Genomic DNA, 22,377 nt, shown 5'->3' on the forward strand with positions numbered 1-22,377 from the left:
ACTGTGTATAGAGAAAATGGGTAGAGATAAAAACACCCTGGAGCTAAGGGTGGGAAGTCAACTTCTAAGGATATATTAAATTGGAAATTAATTTTAATTTTAGAATTGTTAATCTGATATTTGCTAAATTTGTTAATCTGTTTATTTTTTTTAAAAAAACTTAATAAAAATTAATTGGCAAAGAGAGAGAGAGAGAAAGAAAAAGTGAATAGAGAGAAGTTTTTCTCCCTCTTGCTTAATTCTTTTTTTTTCTTTTTAAATTATTAGATTTTCCACAGTGATAACACAAACCACAAAGCAAAATGATACACAAAAACAGAAAAAAAGAAAAAAGAAGAAAGGAAAAAAAGGGGGGAAACAATAAACAGATAAACAATAACAACAAACTTAATTCTTCACAAATCCAATCTTTTAAACATCTTGGTTGACTTCCTCAAATCCCTCCCTTCTGAGTTTCCTTGTAGTTAAAGGTAACAGCTTTCCAATATCATTATTAAACTAAAACAATTTCCAATTATAGTCCATCTTATTCACTTTTCCTGACATTCTAAATCCCATTTATTTAATTATAACTTCATTTAATCCTAGGCCTATGTGTTTCTTTCAAGTAATTTCTAATTTTTTACATTACAATATTTATTCAAATAGTCCTTGAATTTCCTCCATTCCTCTTGAAACTCCTCTTCTTTCTCTCCGCGGATTCTTCCAGTCAGGTCAGCTAGCTCCGAAAAGTCCATCATCTTCCCTCTTGCTTAATTCTAGCAGCTAGGTCATTCAATAAAGCTGAATGCTGAGACATTGAGGAGAGACAAAATGAAGCGCTTCTTCACAGCAGGTCGTGGTTAAGATAGGGAAATCGTTGCCCCAAGATATAGTTATGTCCACCTAGTTAGACAGCTTCAAAAGGCACATTAATGGAGAATAAGGCTATCAATGCCAAGATGTCTATATATTGCAGTGCTGGGGGATTTTCAGCCGGGCTGCCTCTCATGGCTGAGACCTGTCTGACTGTGGCACCTTCAGTCTTGCTTCACCTTGTCTATTAGGGCTACTTCTGGATCAGGCCCTGGAAACCTGATACGTCCTTTAGCTGTTCTCCAGTCTCCTCTCTCCAATTAGGGAGACCTTGGCTGTAAATTGCAACTTCCTCTACCCATTTGACTTGGCAGGTTTAACAAGCCGGTGTGGTGGAAATGAGGCAAGGCCCCCAAGCCACTCCATAGTAATTTATCTTGCCTAAAGACTGTGTCCGGCTATGAAGCTAACCTCATCAAATAGACAAATCCTCTCCCTCAATATGGGGTTTTGGAAAGGTTCCTCTTCTCTCCCCCCCCCCCCCCGGACAGTTTTATGCTCTTAGCTTTAACTACCGAGAGCCTTTCTGGCCACAGCAAGATTTCCTTATGCTCCTGCGAATGCTGCTTAAAAAGCAAGGAAGCTGCAAATGCCGCCAGATACCTCATGCTTAAAAAATGCAGACTTTAAGGTGATGAAATGGAAGAAGCGACAGCTAGGTGGAGCAATAGATCGCAAATGTTCCACGGACAATCCCTTCTCTGCCATTCTGAACTGGTTTGGAAAGAACTTTTCCACAGTGCTTATTTACAACCCACAACCAACCATTTTTAGCCGATTTTTTTAGAGCCCAATAGAAAAGACTATTGTGATCAATAGAATGGGAAGAAATTCTGGTGCTGGAGGAGACTCTTGAGAGTCCCATGGACTGCAAGAAGAACAAACCTCTCCATTTATAAGGATATCAGCCCTGAGTGCTCACTGGAAGGACAGATCCTGAAGCTGAGGCTCCAAGACTTTGGCCCCCTCATGAGAAGAGAAGACTCCCTGGAAAAGACCCTGATGCTGGGAAAGATGGAGGGCGCAAGGAGAAGGGGACGACAGAGGATGAGATGGTGGGACAGTGTTCTTGAAGCTGTCAGCATGAGTTTGACCAAACTGCGGGAGGCAGTGGAAGATAGGAGTGTCTGGCATGCTCTGGTCCATGGGGTCACGAAGAGGCGGACACGGCTAAACGACTAAACAACAACAACAACAAATTGTGATCAATGACATCAGAACATATCATTATGTCCTTTAATCATGTCCTTTAAAACTAGTACTGCACAACATTTTTTGGGGGGGGACAGGGGTCTATACACCTGGTGCAAAAGAGATTTGGAGTGTGGCAAACTTTTTCCTGAACCCCACTCGAATGGTTGTTGATAACGGCTGTTTTGCATCTGTTTCCTGTTATCTGCTGTCCCAATCAGCTATTGCTTCAGTTCTTTGGAAACCCCCAGCCATCTTCCCTCTTTAAATACTGAGGTCAGGCGTGCCAACTTTAATAAAATATTTTTTTGAGGGGGCAGGTAAGCCCCACCCCCATAATTGATCACATGATGTGGCTCACACACACTATTTGAATGGCAATGCCCATCAATTTTTGGGCTCCCCGGCCCTCTCAAATATTTTAGGGGGGGGCAAAGGGACTTGGCCCCCTATGGGTTTGCTCCTATGACTGAGGTTATCATGTAGCCAGTTAGATTTACCCAGGAGCTGAGACCATAGAAGGCAAACAAAGCTTTTGAGGTTACTGCCCATAATCTTTGTTTGTCCACAGGCCCTAGTCAAAGTCAATTGGCTATATCAAAAGGTTGCTGTTTTGGGGATGAATGAGATATAAACCATTCGCACCAAAGAGCTGAATCAGGCTGTAAATGAACTAAGAAAGGGATGAGAGGAGGGTATGCATTGTCGAGAAGATGGGAGAAGCAGCTATTGGGGGAAAGCTGATATTGGGAGGTGGCTATAGCCCCCCCCCCCATAAATATAACTCCTACATATTTTGCAGGAGAAGAAAATGTGCACATATCTCCCAAGGTTTAGCTTAATACAAGTAAAAAAAAAATTTGATGTTGTTTGTGGGAACATTCACATCATTTTTAAAAATATATATATATTTTTCATTAAAGATTTCTTAGTTTACAGAAATATGTGCGTTGTCTCTTTTTTCAAGTTGTGTTTTCTACAGGTCAGTTACATAATGCTTCTATTTTTCTGCTTAGTTGTATGTGTGGGGTTTTGTGTCAGTGTCACTTGTGTGAGTTTCTCTTTCTATTTGCGTGTTATATTTCCTTGGTGAGGAGAGAGGTTGGGGGTGGCCTAGGGTGTGGTTGGTTGTCTTTGGTTGGCTGTACAGTGGTACCTCGGGTTACATATGCTTCAGGTTACAGACGCTTCAGGTTACAGACTCCGCTAACCCAGAAATAGTGTTTCAGGTTAAGAACTTTGCTTCAGGATAAGAACAGAAATATTGCTCTGGCGGCGCGGCGGCAGCAGGAGGCCCCATTAGCTAAAGTGGTGCTTCAGGTTAAGAACAGTTTCAGGTTAAGAACCTCTGGAACTAATTAAGTACTTAACCCGAGGTACCACTGTAGTGATATTTGTTTATGTGTTTGAGTGTGTGAGAGGGTGGGTTTTTGGGTCAGGTTAGCCATATTGATTCGTATGCTGTCGGATTCTTGTTGTTGTCTTGTTGGGCTATGTATGTGATAAAGGGGAACCATACCGGGGTGAAGGCGTCTTCTTCTATTTATCCCCATGTCAGCTTCAGTTTATTGGTTAGTTTTTCTAGTGAGACTGTTTCCCATACTATTTGATACCATTGGTCCATATTTACTCCTGACAGGTTTCTCCAGTGTCTGGCTATTACACTTCTGGCTACTGAGAGTAGGTGGGTTATGAACTCTTCATAATGTGAGTGGGCATTATTCTCTTGGAAGATGTTCAATAGGGCCAGTTCTGGAGTGACTTCTAAGACTTATTTAGTTATTTTGCTTGTTTCTTGTATGACTGATGTCTGGAAGAGTTGGATTTTGGGACATTCCCACCACATGTGGAGGTATGTTCCTGTGGAAATTCATCCTCTCCAGCATTTTGGTGAGGCTCCTGGGCATATCAGCGCTAGTTTCTGTGGTGTTAGGTACCATCTGTAAGTGAGTTTCAGGGTGAGTTCTTTTCTTTTAGCTGAGATGGATTTAAAGTGGGGTTTGGACCACATTCTAGTCCATTGGGTGGGGTTAATTTCATAGCCTATGTCATCCTCCCATTGTTTTTTTGATTACGTCGATGGGGTTTGTGGGATTTTGGAGCAGTATTTTGTATATTGTGCATATCATCCCCTTGCCATGTACCTTTGTTGTTAGGAGGAAGTTTTGTTGCTACTGATTTTACTACTGGATTGTTTAAGAACACATGTAATTGGTGGTGTGTTAGCTAGAGCATGTTGATGTCCCCTATCTTGTCTTGTATTTCTTTTTCTTTTCTTTTTTTCTTTGCATTTTCAAAAACAGGAACAGAAAGCATACTCTACCCCCCCCCCCGTCCCACTTACAATTTCGTACCAAATACAGCATGTATACATATACCATATGACTTCCACTCTTGTCCTGGTTCCTTTGCTTTCTACTACTCTATGTAATCTACATCTTTTTAATCATCCAATTTGTTATCTATTAAAAACTCTATCTGTTTCAACTCTTCCGCTGGATTTACTCAAGACCTGCTAAGCTATGTATTTGTTTATACTGGTTCTTAAAATATTCAACAAACATTATCCATTCCTCCTTGCATTACTTATATTTGTTTTCTCTTATCCTGTTTGTCAGACCGGCCAATTCAGCATATTCAAACATTATACACTGCCATTCTTCCTTAGTGGGTACTATACTTGCTCTCCACCTTTGTGCCAATAAGGTTCTAGCTGCGGTGGCGGTGTTTCGGGGTAAGTTTTTTTTAAGTATCTTTTTAAATTCATTATATATAATTTCCCAATATTCCTTAATTACTTTACAGGACCACCACATGTGGAAAAAGGATCCCCCATTTTCATTGCACTTCCAACATATACCTTTTTCTTTTTCAGACATTTTCGCCAATCTGGTGGGTGTTAAATACCATCTGTGGGTCATTTTCATCATATTTTCTTTTATCGCATAACATGCTGTGAAATTCATATTTCTTTCCCACAACTTTCCCCATAATTCATAATCAATATTGTGACCCACATCTTGTGCCCACTTAATCATGCTCGATTTCACAAGTTCCTCTTTAGTTTCCCACTCCAACAGCAGTATGAACAATTTTTATACTACTTTTATATTTGTATCTAATAGGTCTTTGAGACTTTCGTCCTGCAAAGGCATTTTCCCTATCTATCTTAAACAATTCATTAATCTGACGTACCTGTAGCCAATCTGTAACCAGATTTCTTAATTCCTCGAGATTTCTCAGTTTTGGTTCCTGTCCTATAAAATCTAAAATTCCACTGTATGTTAACCACTGTTTATCCATATTTGTTCTTCTCCTGGTCATAGCTTCCACTGTCAGTTTGGTTTTGCCGTCTAGTATCCCTTTAGCGAAAAAGAATCTGCCTCTCTTGTCTTTTAGCATCGTTGTAGCTTTGAAATTAAGGTGTCTACTGCGTATTATAGCTGCTCCGTGAGCCTTTCCAGAGTCAGGTGCAAACCATTGTTGACTGAAGCTGGGTTTGCTCAGGAGTTTGCTTCCTTTAGGTGAATTGTGTATTTCTTGTAGGAAGGCAATGTGTGGTTTCATGGTGTTTACATATGAGGTGATGCATTTTCTTCTGATAGAGTTTCCCAACCGTCTCACGTTTAGTGTAATTGCTTTTAAACAAGCCATTCTGCTTGTCTACTTTATAGGATGATTCCTTACCAATCCGTCAGGGTTGTCCTGTGTCTCTCACCTTATATTGTCTATCCAACCTATTTTGTTGTGTTGGCATAAAGTGTGATGGGTGGGGGAAGAGGGGGATTAGAATTAGATTTGGGTTAAAGAGTGGGGGGTAGATTACAGAAAGTAGCCTATATGTAGTTATATAAGTGTTTGCTTGGGGTTATTTGGATCATCTGGCTTCCAACCCATTGGTCCTGGGTCTCAGCTGGCATGGAGGGCCTTGTTTAAGAACAGGTCATCCTGCCTATCGTTTGCGATAGGGAAATAGTCAGTGAGATGGTGTTAAGTGCCTTTGTGACACTTGTGTTGGGTATAAGGTTTATAAGCAATGTTGTCAGTATTATTAACAACATTATTGGTTTGTTGGGGTGTCGGGGTAGGGATATGGGTATTGGCACGCTCTGGCGCCACCATTGTGGTGGTTGTATGTCAGATTTTAGCCTGTTTATTGATTGTTTTATTGAGTTTGGGGGTATTGTTTTAGTTGGTATGGGTTTCTTTCTTTGCTTTTAATTTTCTTTTACCTACTGATTTTGTTTGTTGCCTTTGTGTGGTGAAGGAAGAGACGGAGAGGTTGGCAGGGGAATTCACATCATTTTAATTCTTTTTGTTTAGTATTAGAAATAGCTATTGTGAACACATTGAGGAAAATAAGGTTACTGGTTTGTCTTCTATGAGTGTTCATTTGTCTTGTTGCTCTGATGTATTGCTGTGAGGTTGCTCATAGGACCCAAGATAGCCCAAGATAGAAGCATGTTGACCAAATGTTGGTAAGAACACAAGAGGTTTGCTGAGTTTGGGCCCAATGTCCATTGCATCCAATATTAATGTTTCCAACTATAGTCACCAGGAGGCCTTGGGGATGCCTATAAGTAAACACATGGTTTTGTCCTGAGTAGCTGTTATTTGGTGGTAGAAAGTTTCTGAATATGGAGGTTCCATCTAGCTAGCACAAGAATGCTGGCTAAGAGTCAAGGCCGCAGCTGAAACCTCACCTCAGCTATAAAGTCACCAGGTGGCCTCAAGTAAGCTGCCATTTTCCTCTTCAGCCCCTCTCCCAATTTACAGCACAGATATATAAATAGTGCAGTGAGGATTCCTGAGGTAATCTTTGTAAAGCACACTAAATGCTATATAAATAGGAAGTATTTTCCCCTCTTATTACGTTTGAGCGGAAGGCATTGCGGCCACCACTGAAAATCATTTCTTGCTTCCGTTATATAACAACACTGAATTGGCAGGATTCCAGTGCGGCCGGAGGAGGAGTTATAATCTCTTCAATGACCCCAGCAGCGAATATTCTTTGTTCGTAAAACAGGGCTACTGTCTCCATTTGGTAAAATACCAGGGTGGCACTAGGAAAATAATGACATTATAAATAGAAATTGGTGTCAGGTGGCCATCAGTGGTATGGCACACACACTGAAGAAAATTTGATGCGTGAATTAGACTGGGCGCATCAGTCCTTCAGAGAAAAAAGAAGGGTGCACAGAATGTGTCATTTGTTCTCCTAACCCGGGGTAGGCAACCTAAGGCCCAGGGGCCGGATCCGGCCCAATCGTCTTCTCAATCCGGCCAGCAGATGGTCTGGGAATCAGTGTGTTTTTACAGGAGTAGAATGTGTTCTTTTATTTAAAATGGATCTCTGGGTTATTTGTGGGGCATAGGAATTTGTTCATTCCCCCCTCCCCAAAAAAATATAGTCCGGCCCACCACATAGTCTGAGGGACAGTGGACCGGCCCACAGCTGGAAAAGGTTGCTGACCTCTGTCCTAACCAAAGGAAAGAGGATGAGATCTGGGGGGCAGAGGAGAGACCAGGAGGCCGGGTTATATGTGAGGGGTGGCAGTTGTCCTCGTCAATGGTTGGGGGCGAGTTGTATTTGCAACACCTGGAGAACACCATGTTAGTTGTCCCTGGTATTATGACATTGTTGTTGTTTAGTCGTGTCTGACTCTTTGTGACCTCCTGGACCAGAGCACGCCAGGCCCTCCTGTCTTCCGCTGACTCCCGCACTTTGGTCAAACTCATGTTAGTAGCTTTGAGAACACTGTCCAACCATCTCGTCCTCTGTCGTCCCCTTCTCCTTGTGCCCTCCATCTTTCCCAACATCAGGGTCTTTTCCAGGGAGTCTTCTCTTCTCATGAGGTGGCCAAAGTCTTGGAGCCTCAGCTTCAGGATCTGTCCTTCCAGTGAGCACTCAGGGCTGATTTCCTTCAGAATAGATAGGTCTGATCTTCCATGGGACTCTCTAGAGTCTATTATGACAGTAGGGTGTGCCATTTTAGGGAGTGAAACTTAATTTTTGCAAGTTTCTTCAGTGAGGGGGTCTTGAGAATATGTCGTTAGGTGTGCGGGATTCAAATCTGCTATCGTTTTTGTATTTAACTTGGTAAGCCTACATATGAGGAAGAAGCACACAAACTGCTTTCGGAAAACCAAAGAATTTTAATTTTGCCTTCTGAAAAGGTCAGGCCAATTCTAAATAACATTAATAAATAAAAATAATAATAATCTATAATATAATTGCAAGTACTTGGCAACCATTTGAAATGATTTCTATGCAATTTTACACACATTTTCCCTATCAAACAAAACTAAACAATATTAATTTAACCGAAATATTTTTGAATTCCCAAGTCTCTTACAACATTTTAGCACCCCTAATTTTTTGATTTTGAAAAATTCAGCATGCCCTACTGCAGTATTCCTAGCCACAGGTGTGACCTGAGCATCCACCTGCATTAACAGATCCCAAAGTGTCGCTTCTTTGCTTCCCCGTTTCATTCTGGAGATTCTGCAAAAAACTTGGAATTGGCGAGTGAGTGGAGGCAAGAGTTTATTGGCATGTTTGCTTGAGGAGTTTTCTATGCCAAGAGTCCCTTTGTGTCCCTCGACGCTGGACACAGAGCAACAGTTTTCAACGTTTTAGCAGACTCCTTCCTCTGTCATCTTTACAATCCTGCCTTTCCCCTTCCTCTTTAAATGATGTGCAGATTGATTTTTCAGAGAAATTAAACACCTTTTATTGGTGCTAGGTGGGTGGGGAAGGAAGGATTGCAGCCTCAATTTAATTTAATTTATGGGGAGGGAATGATGTGGTGATTGATGAACAGGGGTAATTATTGGGGGGGGTGGAACTGATGTTACAGACACAGATGTTCTCATATTATATTTATTATAAAATATATATTAATCAGAGGGTCACCAACCACTGGAGTAGCTGCATGTATGTTTGGGCGAAGAACTGAGGAGAAACTCTCTCTCTCTCTCTCTCTCTCTCTCTCTCTCTGTGTGTGTGTGTGTATGGCATGATCCTGGGGGAGAGAAAGAGATGTGGGGTGACTTATTTGCACCGGGGAAATGAATGGACTGTGGGTTAATTTAGGATGAATTCATTTGGACAATGAATTAGGGGAAACGTGGGGGTGTGTTCTTCCCAATAGTCCTTTCCTCCCTGTGAAACACCCTCCCATCGGATGTCAAGGAGATAAAGAACCACACAACTATTAGAAGACATCTGAAGGAAGCCCTGTATCGGGAAGCTTTTAATGTTCAATGTTTTGTTATGCTTTTTACGTTTCCGGGCATAATTCAAAGTGTTGGTGCTGACCTTTAAAGCCCTAAATGGCTTTGGCCCTGCATACCTGAAGGAGCATCTCCACCCCCATCGTCCAACCCGGACACTGAGGTCCAGCTCCGAGGACCTTCTGGCAGTTCCCTCACTGTGAGAAGTGAGGTTATAGGGAACCAGGTGGAGGCCCTTCTCTGCCTGTCCTGTGGAACGCCCTCCCATCAGATGTCAAGGAAATAAACAAATACCTGATTTTTAGAAGACACCTGAAGGCAGCCCTGTTTAGGGAAGTTTTTAATGTTTGATGTTTTATCGTGTTTTTAATATTTTATTGGCAGCTGCACAGAGTGGCTGGGGAAACCCAGCCAGATTGACGGGGTATAAATAATAAATTATTGTTATTATTATTGTAGAACAAGAAAATGTCTCCAAATGCCTCTGTAGCCGTGCCAGCCAAATACCTTTGACATTCTTAAAAGTGGTCGGTGCACAAGGCATCCTGTTTGTCCCCAGCGTTTGTTAGGAGAGTGTATGAGTTTTATCGCTTGTTGTATGATGCCTGTCTGTGCACGACAGAGAAGGCTATATAAAACCATGTGAATTGTCATTTCAGGCTTGGGTGGTATGTACCCCCATCTCTAAAATGGGCACATGTTTTTTCTAAGAGGTTCACGTGCAATTCCATCATCACACAAGCGTATCATGTGTGATATGACCTGAAGCCTGTGGTTCACTTTCTTGATGTTTGTTGTGCTCTGTATGAAGATAATTTCCTGCCTTTTGACTGAAGCATGACTAGTCTTGTCTGAGTTATATTGATACCATGTGGGGATGGATGGTTATTATTTAATATGTGGTGGATTTATAAACTCGTAGCTAAGAAAGGCTCTGTGCAGCAAACGGAATATGTTGGGCAGTGTTTCTACAAATTTATATCCACAGTGGAAGACCTTGTTCAGGCTCTGTGTCGCAGAACTTTTTAAAAAATGTGCAACTTGACATAAAACATTCCAGGAGGAAATTAGCCATTCCAAATTCAGGTTAGTTACATTTAGTTACTGAAGAGATAGGTAGCACATTGCCAAAATAGTGCAACACTTTGTCGTGTTGACAAAGAACATAGAAGCTTGGATAGTTACTTTATACCAATTCAGACAACTGGTTCATCTAGCTTTGTATAATTGTCACCGTCTGTTCCTCAAGATTTCTGCAGGAACTTGTGATTTTTTAAAAGAAATCCTCATGAAAATTCTTCAGCATTTTAGTGCAAATTTCTCCTAATAAACAAACTTTTGTTGCCAGTTTTGACAGATGTACACTTTTTTTTGCAAGCATTTTCTTCTAATATGATATAATTTTGTACACTATTTTCACCAATATACAGTGGTGCCTCTGGTTGCGGATGGGATCTGTTCCGGAGGTCTGGTCGGATCCTGAGGCTTCCACAACCTGAGGACTGCTTCTGCGCATGTGCGCATGGTGGTAGACCGCTTCTGCGCATGCGCACGTGGCAAAACCCAGAAAATACTTCCAGGTTTGCTGCTTTCACATCCCGAAGGTTATGTAACCAGAGGGTTACGTAAGCAGAGGCACTACTGTACTAATTTTTCTGCACACTTACCCCCTAGCAACTGCATTTCTGTGATGGGTGTCTTAGTTGAGATTACTGCCTTGCAAGGGATATGACTAGATGATCCTTTGGGTCCCTTTCAGCTCTGCAATTCTATGATTAGTTGGGGAACTGCATCACAAAATTTGGATAAATGTGAATTTTTGGAGGGTGGCTGTGTTTTGGGTCTTATAGAATCATAGAAATCATAGCATCGGATGTCAAGGAGATAAAGAACTACACAACTATTAGAAGACATCTGAAGGAAGCCCTGTATCGGGAAGCTTTTAATGTTTGATGTTTTGTTATGCTTTTTACGTTTCCAAACACAATTCAAAGTGTTGGTGCTGACCTTTAAAGCCCTAAACGGATTTGGCTACATACCTGAAGGAGCGTCTCCACCCCCATCGTTCTGCCTGGACACTGAGGTCCAGCTCCGAGGACCTTCTGGCGGTTCCCTCACTGCGAGAAGTGAGGTTACAGGGAACCAGGCAGAGGGCCTTCTCGGTAGTGGTGCCCGCCCTGTGGAACGCCTTCACATCAGATGTCAAGGAAATAAGCAGCTATCTTATTTTTTAAAGACATCTGAAGGCAGCCCTGTTTAGGGAAGTTTTTAATGTTTGATGTTGGCAGGAATCACGAGGGTCGTCTAGTCAAACCCCCTGTAATGCAGGAAGGTTTTGCCCAATGTGGGACTTGAATCCACAAAGCTGAGATTAAGAGTCTCATGGTATTTTGGAATTTGATAGATTCAGCTTTAAATGGATTTTTTCCATTTTCCCTGACATGTGCTCTATCACTGAGCTAAGGACCTCCTCCTTAAGTGTGATGCTTAAAAAGAGTGCTCTTCTTACCTAACACTGTCAAGAGTCTCAGTTCTGAGGATTTCCTGCCACTTTCTGTAGGCAGAACTCTCAGCAACAAAGTATGGGCACACAAAAAGACAATGCAAACTAATACTTTGTTACCAGGCCCAGCCATAATCTGTCGGAGCCTGCACAGTTCTGTCTCAACAGAGCAGCTCTCTAAGGCTCATCAGGATGTCTACATTGACCACTTTCCTCCTTCCTTTTCAACCTTCATATTTCTAGGAGAATGTTTCCTGCAATGAGAGTGAAGATTACCGGACTGGACCCCCATCAGCAGTATTACATTGCCATGGACATTGTGCCTGTGGATAACAAGAGGTACAGGTAAGAGCTGCTAAAGAATGGGAACGATTAACTAAGTGCTCCATTGAGAACCAGAGAGCCTGAGCGAGCAAGAGAGAAAGCTCAGCGCCAGACCCAAAACGGTCAGAATTGTTTTTTAAAAGAGAAGAGAGATGTTTGGATGTGAATTGGAGTGTGCCACAACACATCTGGTTAAAAAATAGTGCACACACACGCTCTCTCTCTCACACACACACGTATATAAAATCATCATCATCATCATCACTGCTTTTTTTCTTTAAAAATGTTTAGGGATACTCTCATTTTCCTACTCATATTGAAATACTTCCCCTCAATGAGGCCAAACGTAGATTGACAAAATGTTTAGGGGTATGTGTACCCCTGCGTCTCCCCAGGAAAAAAGCACATTCAGAATTAAATGACATTTGAAGGCAAAGTAGCCATTTCTGTGGGTAAGAAGCCTATTGAGTCTCAGACAGGTCCAGGGATTTATAGACTAGGTAGGACTTGCCGATCAGAAGGTCAGCGGTTCGAATCCCCGCGATGGGGTGAGCTCCCGTTGCTCGGTCCCAGCTCCTGCCAACCTAGCAGTTCAAAAGCACATCAAAGTGCAAGTAGATAAATAAGTACCACTCCGATGGGAAGGTAAACGGCATTTCCATGCGCTGCTCTGGTTTGCCAGAAGCGGCTTAGTCCTGCTGGCCACATGACCCGGAAGCTGTACGCCAGCTCCCTTGGCCAATAAAGCGAGATGAGCGATGCAACCCCAGAGTCGGTCACGACTGGACCTAATGGGCAGGGGTCCCTTTACCTTTACCTTTACCTTTACTTATGTATGTAAGTGCTTTTACCTTATGCTGGCAAAGGTTTTGTTTTGATTTGATTTCATACTCTGATCAGGAGTATGGCTTTGGAATAGGTGTAACTCTTTCCTGGTCCCATCCCAGCCATGCCCCCTATTTGGGGAGTTACAGCAGAATAAATTATGCTGACTTAAATTCCATTGGCTGAGCCCTCACTGAGCCAAGGTGTATATTTATACCAGTGTATCTCCGGCACAGCTGGAGTGAGGGTCTCACTCTGGTGTAAGCTTGGCTGAGCTCTGGCTCAGCTGGGAAACCCCAAGACCTCCCAATTCCAATCTCTCTCATCCCAGCAGATTTTGGGTGTGGATTCTGATGTTAGTAACTTTCACTGAATAGAAAACTTTCAGCGTGCTATCCTCTTCATCAGTTATATATATTTTTACTCGCCCTTCACCATGAGATCTCAGGGCGGGTTAGAACAATTTAAATATACTATATTAAAAACAGTTGAAGCAGATTACGATCAAGATAACAGGGTGGACACTAAAATGTTCATGGACAGTGTTGCAGCACACAGAAATGGAGTCTGAACTAAGGGTTTTTAGAGATGAAATCATGGGACCTCCGCTGTGTAAACTGAGAAGCAAATGGCATTTGCAGGTGCAGTGTGTGTTAGAAGAGTCATCTGCAAGTAATGAAATATTCCTATTATATCTCTAAAGGCTTTCATCTGTGGATTAGTAGGGTTAACCAATTAGCCTGTCCCATGTGCAAAGTTTTTTAGGGACAGTAATTGGAAAAGAGGATTAATAGAGATGCAAAAGTGAGGAACTGGTTCCAGGTATCATCTGGTTTCCATTAAAGATGAAGCACATGGTTTCCTTCCTGTGCATATAATCTGAGCCTGAACGCTGTTGGGTGAGTGCAGAAGGAAAGCTCTTAACGGGAGGGGGACTACAGGTGTTGTCTGTGTCTGCACTTTGAATAATAAAGCCTCCTTTCTCACATCCTCGTCTCTCGCAGGTATGTGTATCACAGCTCCAAGTGGATGGTAGCGGGCAACGCAGACTCCCCGGTGCCTCCAAGGGTCTATATTCACCCCGACTCGCTGGCATCGGGGGACACCTGGATGCGGCAGGTTGTCAGTTTTGATAAACTCAAACTGACCAACAACGAGCTAGACGACCAAGGCCATGTAAGTTATTAAGAAGCACATTCCCTTTTCACCAGCCTTTTGCTTCAGACCTGCCCCTTTCAGCTCTGGGCACCACACATGACAGGGATGTATTCCTTAGCTCAAAGCCCTTCCTCTAAGCAGGGGCAGAGGAAGGGGGGTGCGGAGGGGGCGGGTCGTCCCATGTGTCACCACTGAGGGGGGTAACAAAATGCCGGGCGGCACTCACCGTGGGGCCTGCATTGTGCCTGAGCCATGCGTCTCTCCTGGGAGTGACGCGGTGACATGGGCGCCCGCAGGCTCTGTGCTGCCCCAAATGGTCCCCCCGCTGCCTCCCCCTCAGCTGTAGGGCGGCTGAGTGGGAGGAGGCAGGCAAACTCCTCAAAAGCCCCATGGAGTGTCCTGCCCCGGCTGGCCCCGCCCCTGGGCACAGGGTACACCCCAGGTGCCCGATCAGTTTTCTCCGCCACTGCCTTCAAGGTGCAGTTTCTGCTCTTCCTGCAGGGCCATAGGAAGGCAGGGGCACAGTGTGTGTGGGGGGGATGCCCCCATGCAGGCCTAGCCCAGTGCTCCTTTCCAGCCACCAAGGGTCATGTCAGCCGGTTGGACTCCCCCCTGCATGGGTGAGAAGGTGGCTCAGGGAAGCCCTGCTTTGCTCCAGTGGGGGTGGGGTCATTCTGGCAGTGAGGACTGGGCTGGTGTCCCCCTGCCTAGTGTGTGCATGCTGTCCCACCTGGACACTGGCAACCAACGGTAAGATTTAGGGACTACAGTCATACCTCGGGATGAATACGCTTCAGGTTAAGCGTTTTCAGGTTGCGCTCCACGGCAACCTGGAAGAGATGGAATGCGTTACTTCCGGGTTTTGCCGCTCACGCATGTGCAGACGCTCAAAATGATGTCACGTGCATGCGCGGAAGCGTTGAAACGCGATCCGTGCATGCGCAGACAGGCAGTCGCGTGTTACGTTCACTTCAGGATGCGAACGGCGCTCCAGAACGAATCCTGTTCGCATCCAGAGGTACCACTGTAGCTCCACTGGGGACTGGGAGTCACTGCAGGGAACATAAAACACTGGTTCTAAAAGATCTATGCAGCCTCTCAGTATGTTTCTGAGCACAATTCCAAGTGTTGGTGCTGACCTTTAAAGCGTATCCACCCCCATCATTCAGCCCAGACGCTGAGGTCCACCTCTGAGGGCCTTTTGGAGGTTCTCTTACTGCAAGAAGGCAGAGGGCCTTCTCGGTAGTGGCGCCCACCCTGTGGAACGCCCTCCCATCAGATGTCAAGGAAATAAACAACTATCTGACGTTTAGAAGACATCTGAAGGTGGCCGTCCTGTATCAGGAAGTTTTTAATGTTTGATATTTTACTATGTTTTTGTATGTGTTGGAAGCTGCCTAGAGTGATTGGGACAACCCAGCCAGATGGGTGGGGGTATCATCATCATCATCATCATTAGAGTATAATTCTATCCTTATCAAGCTACTAGTTTGGGAGTCATTTGTTCAGTACCCATCCCCAAATATCAGCTCTGAAATTTTTAGAATGGTGGATTTCAAATAAATCTCCCTTGCCTTTCCTCTGTTTTCCCAAAGATAATCCTGCACTCAATGCACAAATATCAGCCCCGCGTCCATGTTATCCGCAAAGACTTCAGCAGTGACCTGTCTCCCACGAAGCCAGTCCCCACAGGTGATGGGGTGAAAACCTTCAACTTCCCAGAGACTGTCTTTACCACTGTCACTGCTTATCAAAACCAGCAGGTAATGAAAAAGATGATCTAGCAGCCCATCTGTTAACTGCCGAACAGGTTTCGATCTGCTCTTAAATGAAAGCTATGCCAAACTGTGCCAAACTATGGCCCACTAATTAATACATTTATAAACAAATCTATCAGCAAAAGTGTCACAACAAGCCAAGTAGTGTTACAATGCACGAGCAGAGTGGTGGTCTCAGCAATAAGTCAGCAGAGCAAGCGAAAATGACAGCATAAGTTAGCTTTGAAAGAAAAGGACAGGTGGTGTAACCCAACTTGTGGAAAAAAAACCCCACACACAAATTCCACAGAGGAACAGAATTTGTCATAAATCAGGAACAGAAGGAGATTTGCAACATGGACAGTTGAGTTTACAGGCTGTTGATATGGAAATATGAAGTCTTTGGAAGAATTCCAGCAGGAACCGACCTAACATTAATGTCAAGATAGCCCAACAGCGTTTCGACTACATATGTATATTTCAAATCTCAAAATCGTAAATACACGCTGAATTTTGCAGAAGACAAAGAAACCCTTTCTGCGACTTTATGACTTTAAGCTACTTACACAGCTATTAAAAAATTGTCCGCGTTAGGAACTCAGGAAAACATGGGGAAGTGTTCAAGGGTTGAGAGCAGACTTTCCTCATAATGGGTATCTGTTTTCTTTTCCCAAATCCTTCATGAAATCTCTCTCTTGTGAGGTCAACCAGCTGCAATGTAAGATGCACAGTGTCATTACATAGTATGTAGCTTAAAGCATATGAAAGCACAATCTGTTTTCTTTACTCGGTCCCCTGACAAGATCAAAACTCTTTGCCCTGTACTATAGATCCTACAAAGTAATGTATGTTGGTTCCAGTTTTAACGCCATCGGGCATTGTTCAGCAAATTCCTGAATAGGACAGGCTAAAGTAGGAATTGCCGTCTGTGAACTTTGCCATTCTCCCAGAAACAGCTGACATGCGAAGGACTGAGTGTACTTTGCTGCTTTCTTGAGCTCACTGTAGTTGGAAAAACAAATACCAAGATATGAGAGAGATGGAAATCTAGAAACACCAATTGCAGCTTTGAAGATAGAATGCTTTTCTGAGATTTGCTATTTTTATAGCAACATAACTGTACCTCGTAAAAGCCGACACAGCATTTCAACACAAGGAGAAATAAAAAAAGGAGCGGAGGGAAGGATAAATATGGTTAGTTGTGAGAAAATGCAGTCTTCATTTTAGTAGAAGAAGGTGGCAGGGATGCCTAAAGGTCTCATAGAATAAGCGACATGGGATTTTAGGAAGAGCAAGGGGTATTGATCCGAGATAGCTGATTTACAAGTTGAAGAAACAAATACACACACATACCACACACAATATACAATACAAGGTGTGTGTGTGTGTAATTTAATTCTGAATAAAATGCAATTGAATGCAGTGACATAGACATAGAATTTACAGTGACATAGAACTGTTAACTTACCATTTATGGAAGCAAAAATTCATTGTGCATGCTCCTAACTCAACTGCAAACTGTTTAACTGGGGGGCCGTGTGAAATGGCATGAAGCACCAATGAAAAGAATAGTAATTGTGGGATGATCAAAGTTATGCAAAGTGTTCAGGAATGAAATATTCTCCATAGAATCTAAGTTAATTTACATTCTGTTACAGATTACACGATTAAAAATTGACCGGAATCCATTTGCAAAAGGGTTCAGGGATTCTGGAAGAAACAGGTAAGAGAGTCCCTGATTTCCTTTATTGTATCATCCTTCTCTGGCCACGGTGCTGGATCAGGTCCCCCAGGCACAATGTGGTGCCTTATGTAGTTAAATGGCCCTGGAATTAGCATCTGGGGCAGCAGATGGATTCACTTGCATCTTCAAACATGGCTGTGGTCAGTTTTATTTGTACCAGTCACATTCGCTCCTCCCCAAGACTTGACTGATATCAAATCTAATTTCACTTACCATCTGCTTTGCTCTGCTCTTTTACAATCAAGCAATATATAAATGTTATGAAATAAATAAATCTGCTGGGCGACCCCCCTCTCAGATCCTTGCTCATAGCCAACGCTATGTGCATGAATCGCTGGACCAGGTTATATGCTTTGGGGAGGGCAGTGTACAGAACATATATAGGCTGTCGTGCTGCTTTAATTGTCCTGGTTTCAGTGGGTAATTCTGATCAGGTTGCCCAAGCTTGATAGTTCTAGTTCTTCACAATGCTTTCTGAAACAGGCACTGATTTCCTAGCCCAGTGATTGCTTTCCTCTTCACCATGCTATGCCATCCACCCTACTAGTGGGAGCAGAATGACTGCAGCCTCGCTGCTTAGAATCTTGTAGGCTCATAAGTGTGTGTGGTCTTTCTGCTATCAAGACCAGAAGATGCCCTTCCCTAACTTCAGACGTTTTGGACTTCAACTCCCATAGGCCCTGCCGACTGGGACTGATGTGAACTTCAGACCCAAACATCCAGGTGCCAGGTTTCCTCTCTTATTTGGGCCAGTCTGGGTGGTTTGGTAGTTCTTTTGGATTTCTGATCCAGTGAACATTGCAGATGGTGGAAAAGCTTGAAGCGTGTGTGTTGTGGGGGGAGGTCTAACTCTGAGATTTTAGGCATCGTCTCCCAGGGATCAATTCTGGACCAGACCCTCCAGGCTCATAAGAGGCCTCCAGGACTTGGTACACAGTGAAACCCACATTGCCATGGATGCAGCTCTCCTTGTTGCCTTCTAGCAAGTAGCGCAACACAATATGAGAGGTGGTGTCAAGGAAAGTCATAGTCTGAAGGCCAAGGAAGGCTTCATCAGTTGGTTCTTGTGGGAATGTTCAGGGTGGCAGGAGAGGATATATTGTTTATCAATATCCTTCCTAACTTGCACTAGCAAGTTCTTTACTTCCTTTCTCCTTGAGAGCCAGTGTGGTGTAGTGGTTGAGAGCGGTAGACTCGTAATCTGGGGAACCGGGTTCGTGTCTCCGCTCCTCCACCTGCAGCTGCTGGGTGACCTTGGGCCAGTCACACTTCTCTGAAGTCTCTCAGCCCCACTCACCTCCCAGAGTGTTTGTTGTGGGGGAGGAAGGGAAAGGAGAATGTTAGCCGCTTTGAGACTCCTTTGGGTAGTGTTAAAGTGGGATATCAAATCCAAACTCTTTACTCAGCAGTGTGCATTCCCCTTTACACGGCAGAAAACTAGTTGCAAACTCATGTGAGTTTCTTAAGACAATACGCAATTCAATCTGGCTTGTCCAGACTGAAATGTGTTCTAATATTTTCCTGGTAAGACCCCTTGAATCCCTCCTAAAATAATAAAGACACCCCAGTCTTATTCATAAACAGTAAAAAGTAAGTTTACTCACGATCAGGCAGAGCACAGTGTGATCCCCGAAGGCAGCCTTTAGGCTTAAATTTACAAACCTGTACAAACAGGTTTGCCCCATATGGGAGATAACCTGGGGGACTGCTTGGCTGGCAGCCAGCAGTTCATTCCAGGAAGTTGACAGGATGAAAGGAAGATGGAAAAAGAGAGAGTGGCAGCATGCCTTGTCCTTTTACCAGGTCTGGCAAGGTCACACCCACCCACTGGTCACATGCAAGGAAGGATGCTCCAGGCCAGGAGGAACAGGAAGTTTCGACTGGCTGAACCAAACATTCCCTTGCATGTCCACTCTAGCAAAACAAGGAATGTTGTATTTGACTGCTCCCAGTGGATTACATCCCACAGTTCTGGTGTACGATGATGATATAATCACTATTAGGCCTAGGAGTCCAATCTGAACTCAGTCTGGAGTTTGGATGAACTTCCCACGCATCTGGGAAATTAGTCATTTCTGAAAATAATTTCTAGGATGGGCTGGAGGGATTTGTCCCTTCCCTGATGAAGCATGGGTCTCAGGGGGACTGATAGATTCAAGGGCCTTGTTTGGGGAAAATTGGGAAGGGCCAGGGAAGTTTGTGTAAATAAATTAACTGCATTCAGCAGGTCTGAAGGTGCTTGTGAGTGATGAGAGTGGTCCATGAACATGTGGCTGGGGGGCCGAAGTCCAACATCTGAATGAGACATCCACAAGGCTTTGGCCTGGTGTGGTTGGACTCCCCCCCCCCCCCAAAAAACCTCTGGGAATCACAGAAACTTGTGGCTCATTAACATTAGGTATAGGGCAGGAAATTGCTACACGGCTGTGGCTGCGGAGAGCTCAGCGCAGCTTTCTGCTGACGTCAAACGGAACTGAAATCTTTAAGGTATTACACATTTAAGAAAGCTGCCCTGGGGGACTTATTGCAGGGAAGCCACACAAATAGTTGTGAGCGTTAACGAAGATCCTGCCAAGATTTTGTTGCAGGGTTCAGCCAACGAGATGCTGTAATTCTCGGAGGCCTTCTGCGGAGAAATTGGGTGGAGGGGCTAAAGGGAAAGGCAGAATAAAGCTGTCCTGAAGAGGTTTTCTATTGTATTACATAGACATTAATTTTGTTCAACAGCCATTCCCTCACCTGGAGAATCAGGGGACTATAGCGGGGGAACATTATTATTATTATTATTATTATTATTATTATTATTATTATTTATTGAATACAAATACCACCCTATACCCAGAGGTCTCAGGGCCGTTCACAGAACAAAATCAAAATATAAAACCACAAAATATATAATTAAACTAAAAACAACAACCCATTACTCCCCTTCCACCACCACCCCATTTTAAAGGAGCATAGGATGTCAATCAAATCAGCCAAGAGCATGGCAAGGCTCTCAAATGGAGGACATACTACAGTTCCCAGGATTTTGGGAGGCAGTGGGAGAGCCATGACAGCTTAATTGCTATAAAATTGATATACATTTCAAGCGTAGATAACCCCGCTGTGTACTTTGAATTACTCTTGTCTTCTTTCTTTCGCCACAATTTTCAGCGTCATAGTTAGCTTTGTACAGAACCAGCAGGGGGCTCTGTGATTATTCTCAATTCACCCAGATTATTTTTTTTAACTACTATTATATGTTTCTCACCATCGGCATAGTGTGTGTATCAGGTTATGTAAAATGAGAGTCATCATAGTGATCCATAGTCAAAAGCAGAAGTTGGCAAATGTGTCCTCCTTTTTGCTCTTCAAAATATGGCAACCCTAGTATGCATGTGTGTACATACATGTACACACACACACACTCTCATTGTAATTAGGTATATATGTCTTTCCTTTCTGGATACAAATCTTCACAAGGCAGTTTACAAGTAACATGAAAGATACATAAATAGAACGCCAAGTAAAGGTAAAGGGACCCCTGACCATTAGGTCCAGTCGTGACCTACTCTGGGGTTGCGGCGCTCATCTCGCTTTATTGGCCGAGGGAGCCGGCGTACAGTCATGTGGCCAGCAGGACTAAGCCACTTCTGGCGAACCAGAGCTGCGCATGGAAACGCCGTTTACCTTCCCGCCGGAGTGGTACCTATTTATCTACTTGCACTTTGACGTGCTTCCAAACTGCTAGGTTGGCAGGATAAGGGACCAAGCAATGGGAGCTCACCCCATCGCGGGGATTCGAACTGCTGACCTTCTGATCGGCAAGTCCTAGGCTCTCTGTTTTAACCCACAGTGCCACCCGCGTCCCTAGAACGCCAGTAAACATTATCAAAAAAGTGATCAGAAATATTGTTGTGTGGACAGCAGAAAGGGATGTGCAGTCACCCTCTCTACCTTCTCACTGCTTGTGGTTCCCAGTTTTCAACCCATGATTTGCAAAAGCATAGCAAAGCTTTGGATTAATTAAAAATAAATAAAACACAGTAACATAAAGGCAGGATGTTAACATATAACACCAGTCCTGAAAGACCTACATTGGTTCCCAGTACGTTTCCAAGCACAATTCAAAGTGTTGGTGCTAACCTTTAAAGCCCTAAACGGCCTCGGCCCAGTATTCCTGAAGGAGCGTCTCCACCCCCATCGTTCAGCCTGGACACTGAGGTCCAGCGTCGAGGGCCTTCTAGTGGTTCCCTCACTGCGAGAAGTGAGGTTACAGGGAACCAGGCAGAGGGCCTTCTCGGTAGTGGTGCCCGCCCTGTGGAACGCTCTCCCATCAGATGTCAAGGAAATAAACAACTATCTGACTTTTAGAAGACATCTGAAGGCAGCCCTGTTTAGGGAAGTTTTTAATGTTTGATGTTTTATCATGTTTTTAATATTCTGTTGGAAGCCGCCCAGAGTGGCTGGGGAAACCCAGCCAGATGGGTGGGGTATAAATAATAAATTTTTATTATTATTACTAAAGTTTCAACACTAAAGCAATTTTTCAACAACCAAAATGCTGGCTATTAAAATCTCTAGTGTTTCATCAGCTAAGTTATCTCACAGGGGTTGTTGTTGTGAGGGTAAAATGGGGTTGTGGAGAGCCGTGGGTGCCTCCTTAATCACCACAAAGGAAAAGTGGCAATAAATATCCATAATTACAAGGGCAAAAACTATTATTATTATTATTATTATTATTATTATTATTATTATTATTTGAACAAGCAAGCTCGGAATCTGGGGATTGCGTCTCATCC

At 43.6% G+C, this 22,377-nt stretch overlaps 1 protein-coding gene across 1 annotated transcript in view; it reads left to right on the plus strand.

The window, feature by feature from the left end:
• Window positions 1-22,377, plus strand: part of TBX15 (T-box transcription factor 15) — a 99,086-nt gene that overhangs the window by 49,043 nt on the left and 27,666 nt on the right. The window contains exons 3-6 of the mRNA XM_080987152.1: window positions 12,029-12,130; window positions 13,939-14,110; window positions 15,688-15,855; window positions 17,508-17,572. Of these exons, the coding sequence (XP_080843278.1) occupies window positions 12,029-12,130; window positions 13,939-14,110; window positions 15,688-15,855; window positions 17,508-17,572 (507 nt within the window). The remainder of the gene's footprint in view (window positions 1-12,028; window positions 12,131-13,938; window positions 14,111-15,687; window positions 15,856-17,507; window positions 17,573-22,377) is intronic.

The sequence above is a fragment of the Podarcis pityusensis genome (assembly GCF_964106645.2).
Source record: "Podarcis pityusensis genome assembly, chromosome: 17".
Classification (NCBI taxonomy): Eukaryota; Metazoa; Chordata; class Lepidosauria; order Squamata; family Lacertidae; genus Podarcis; species Podarcis pityusensis.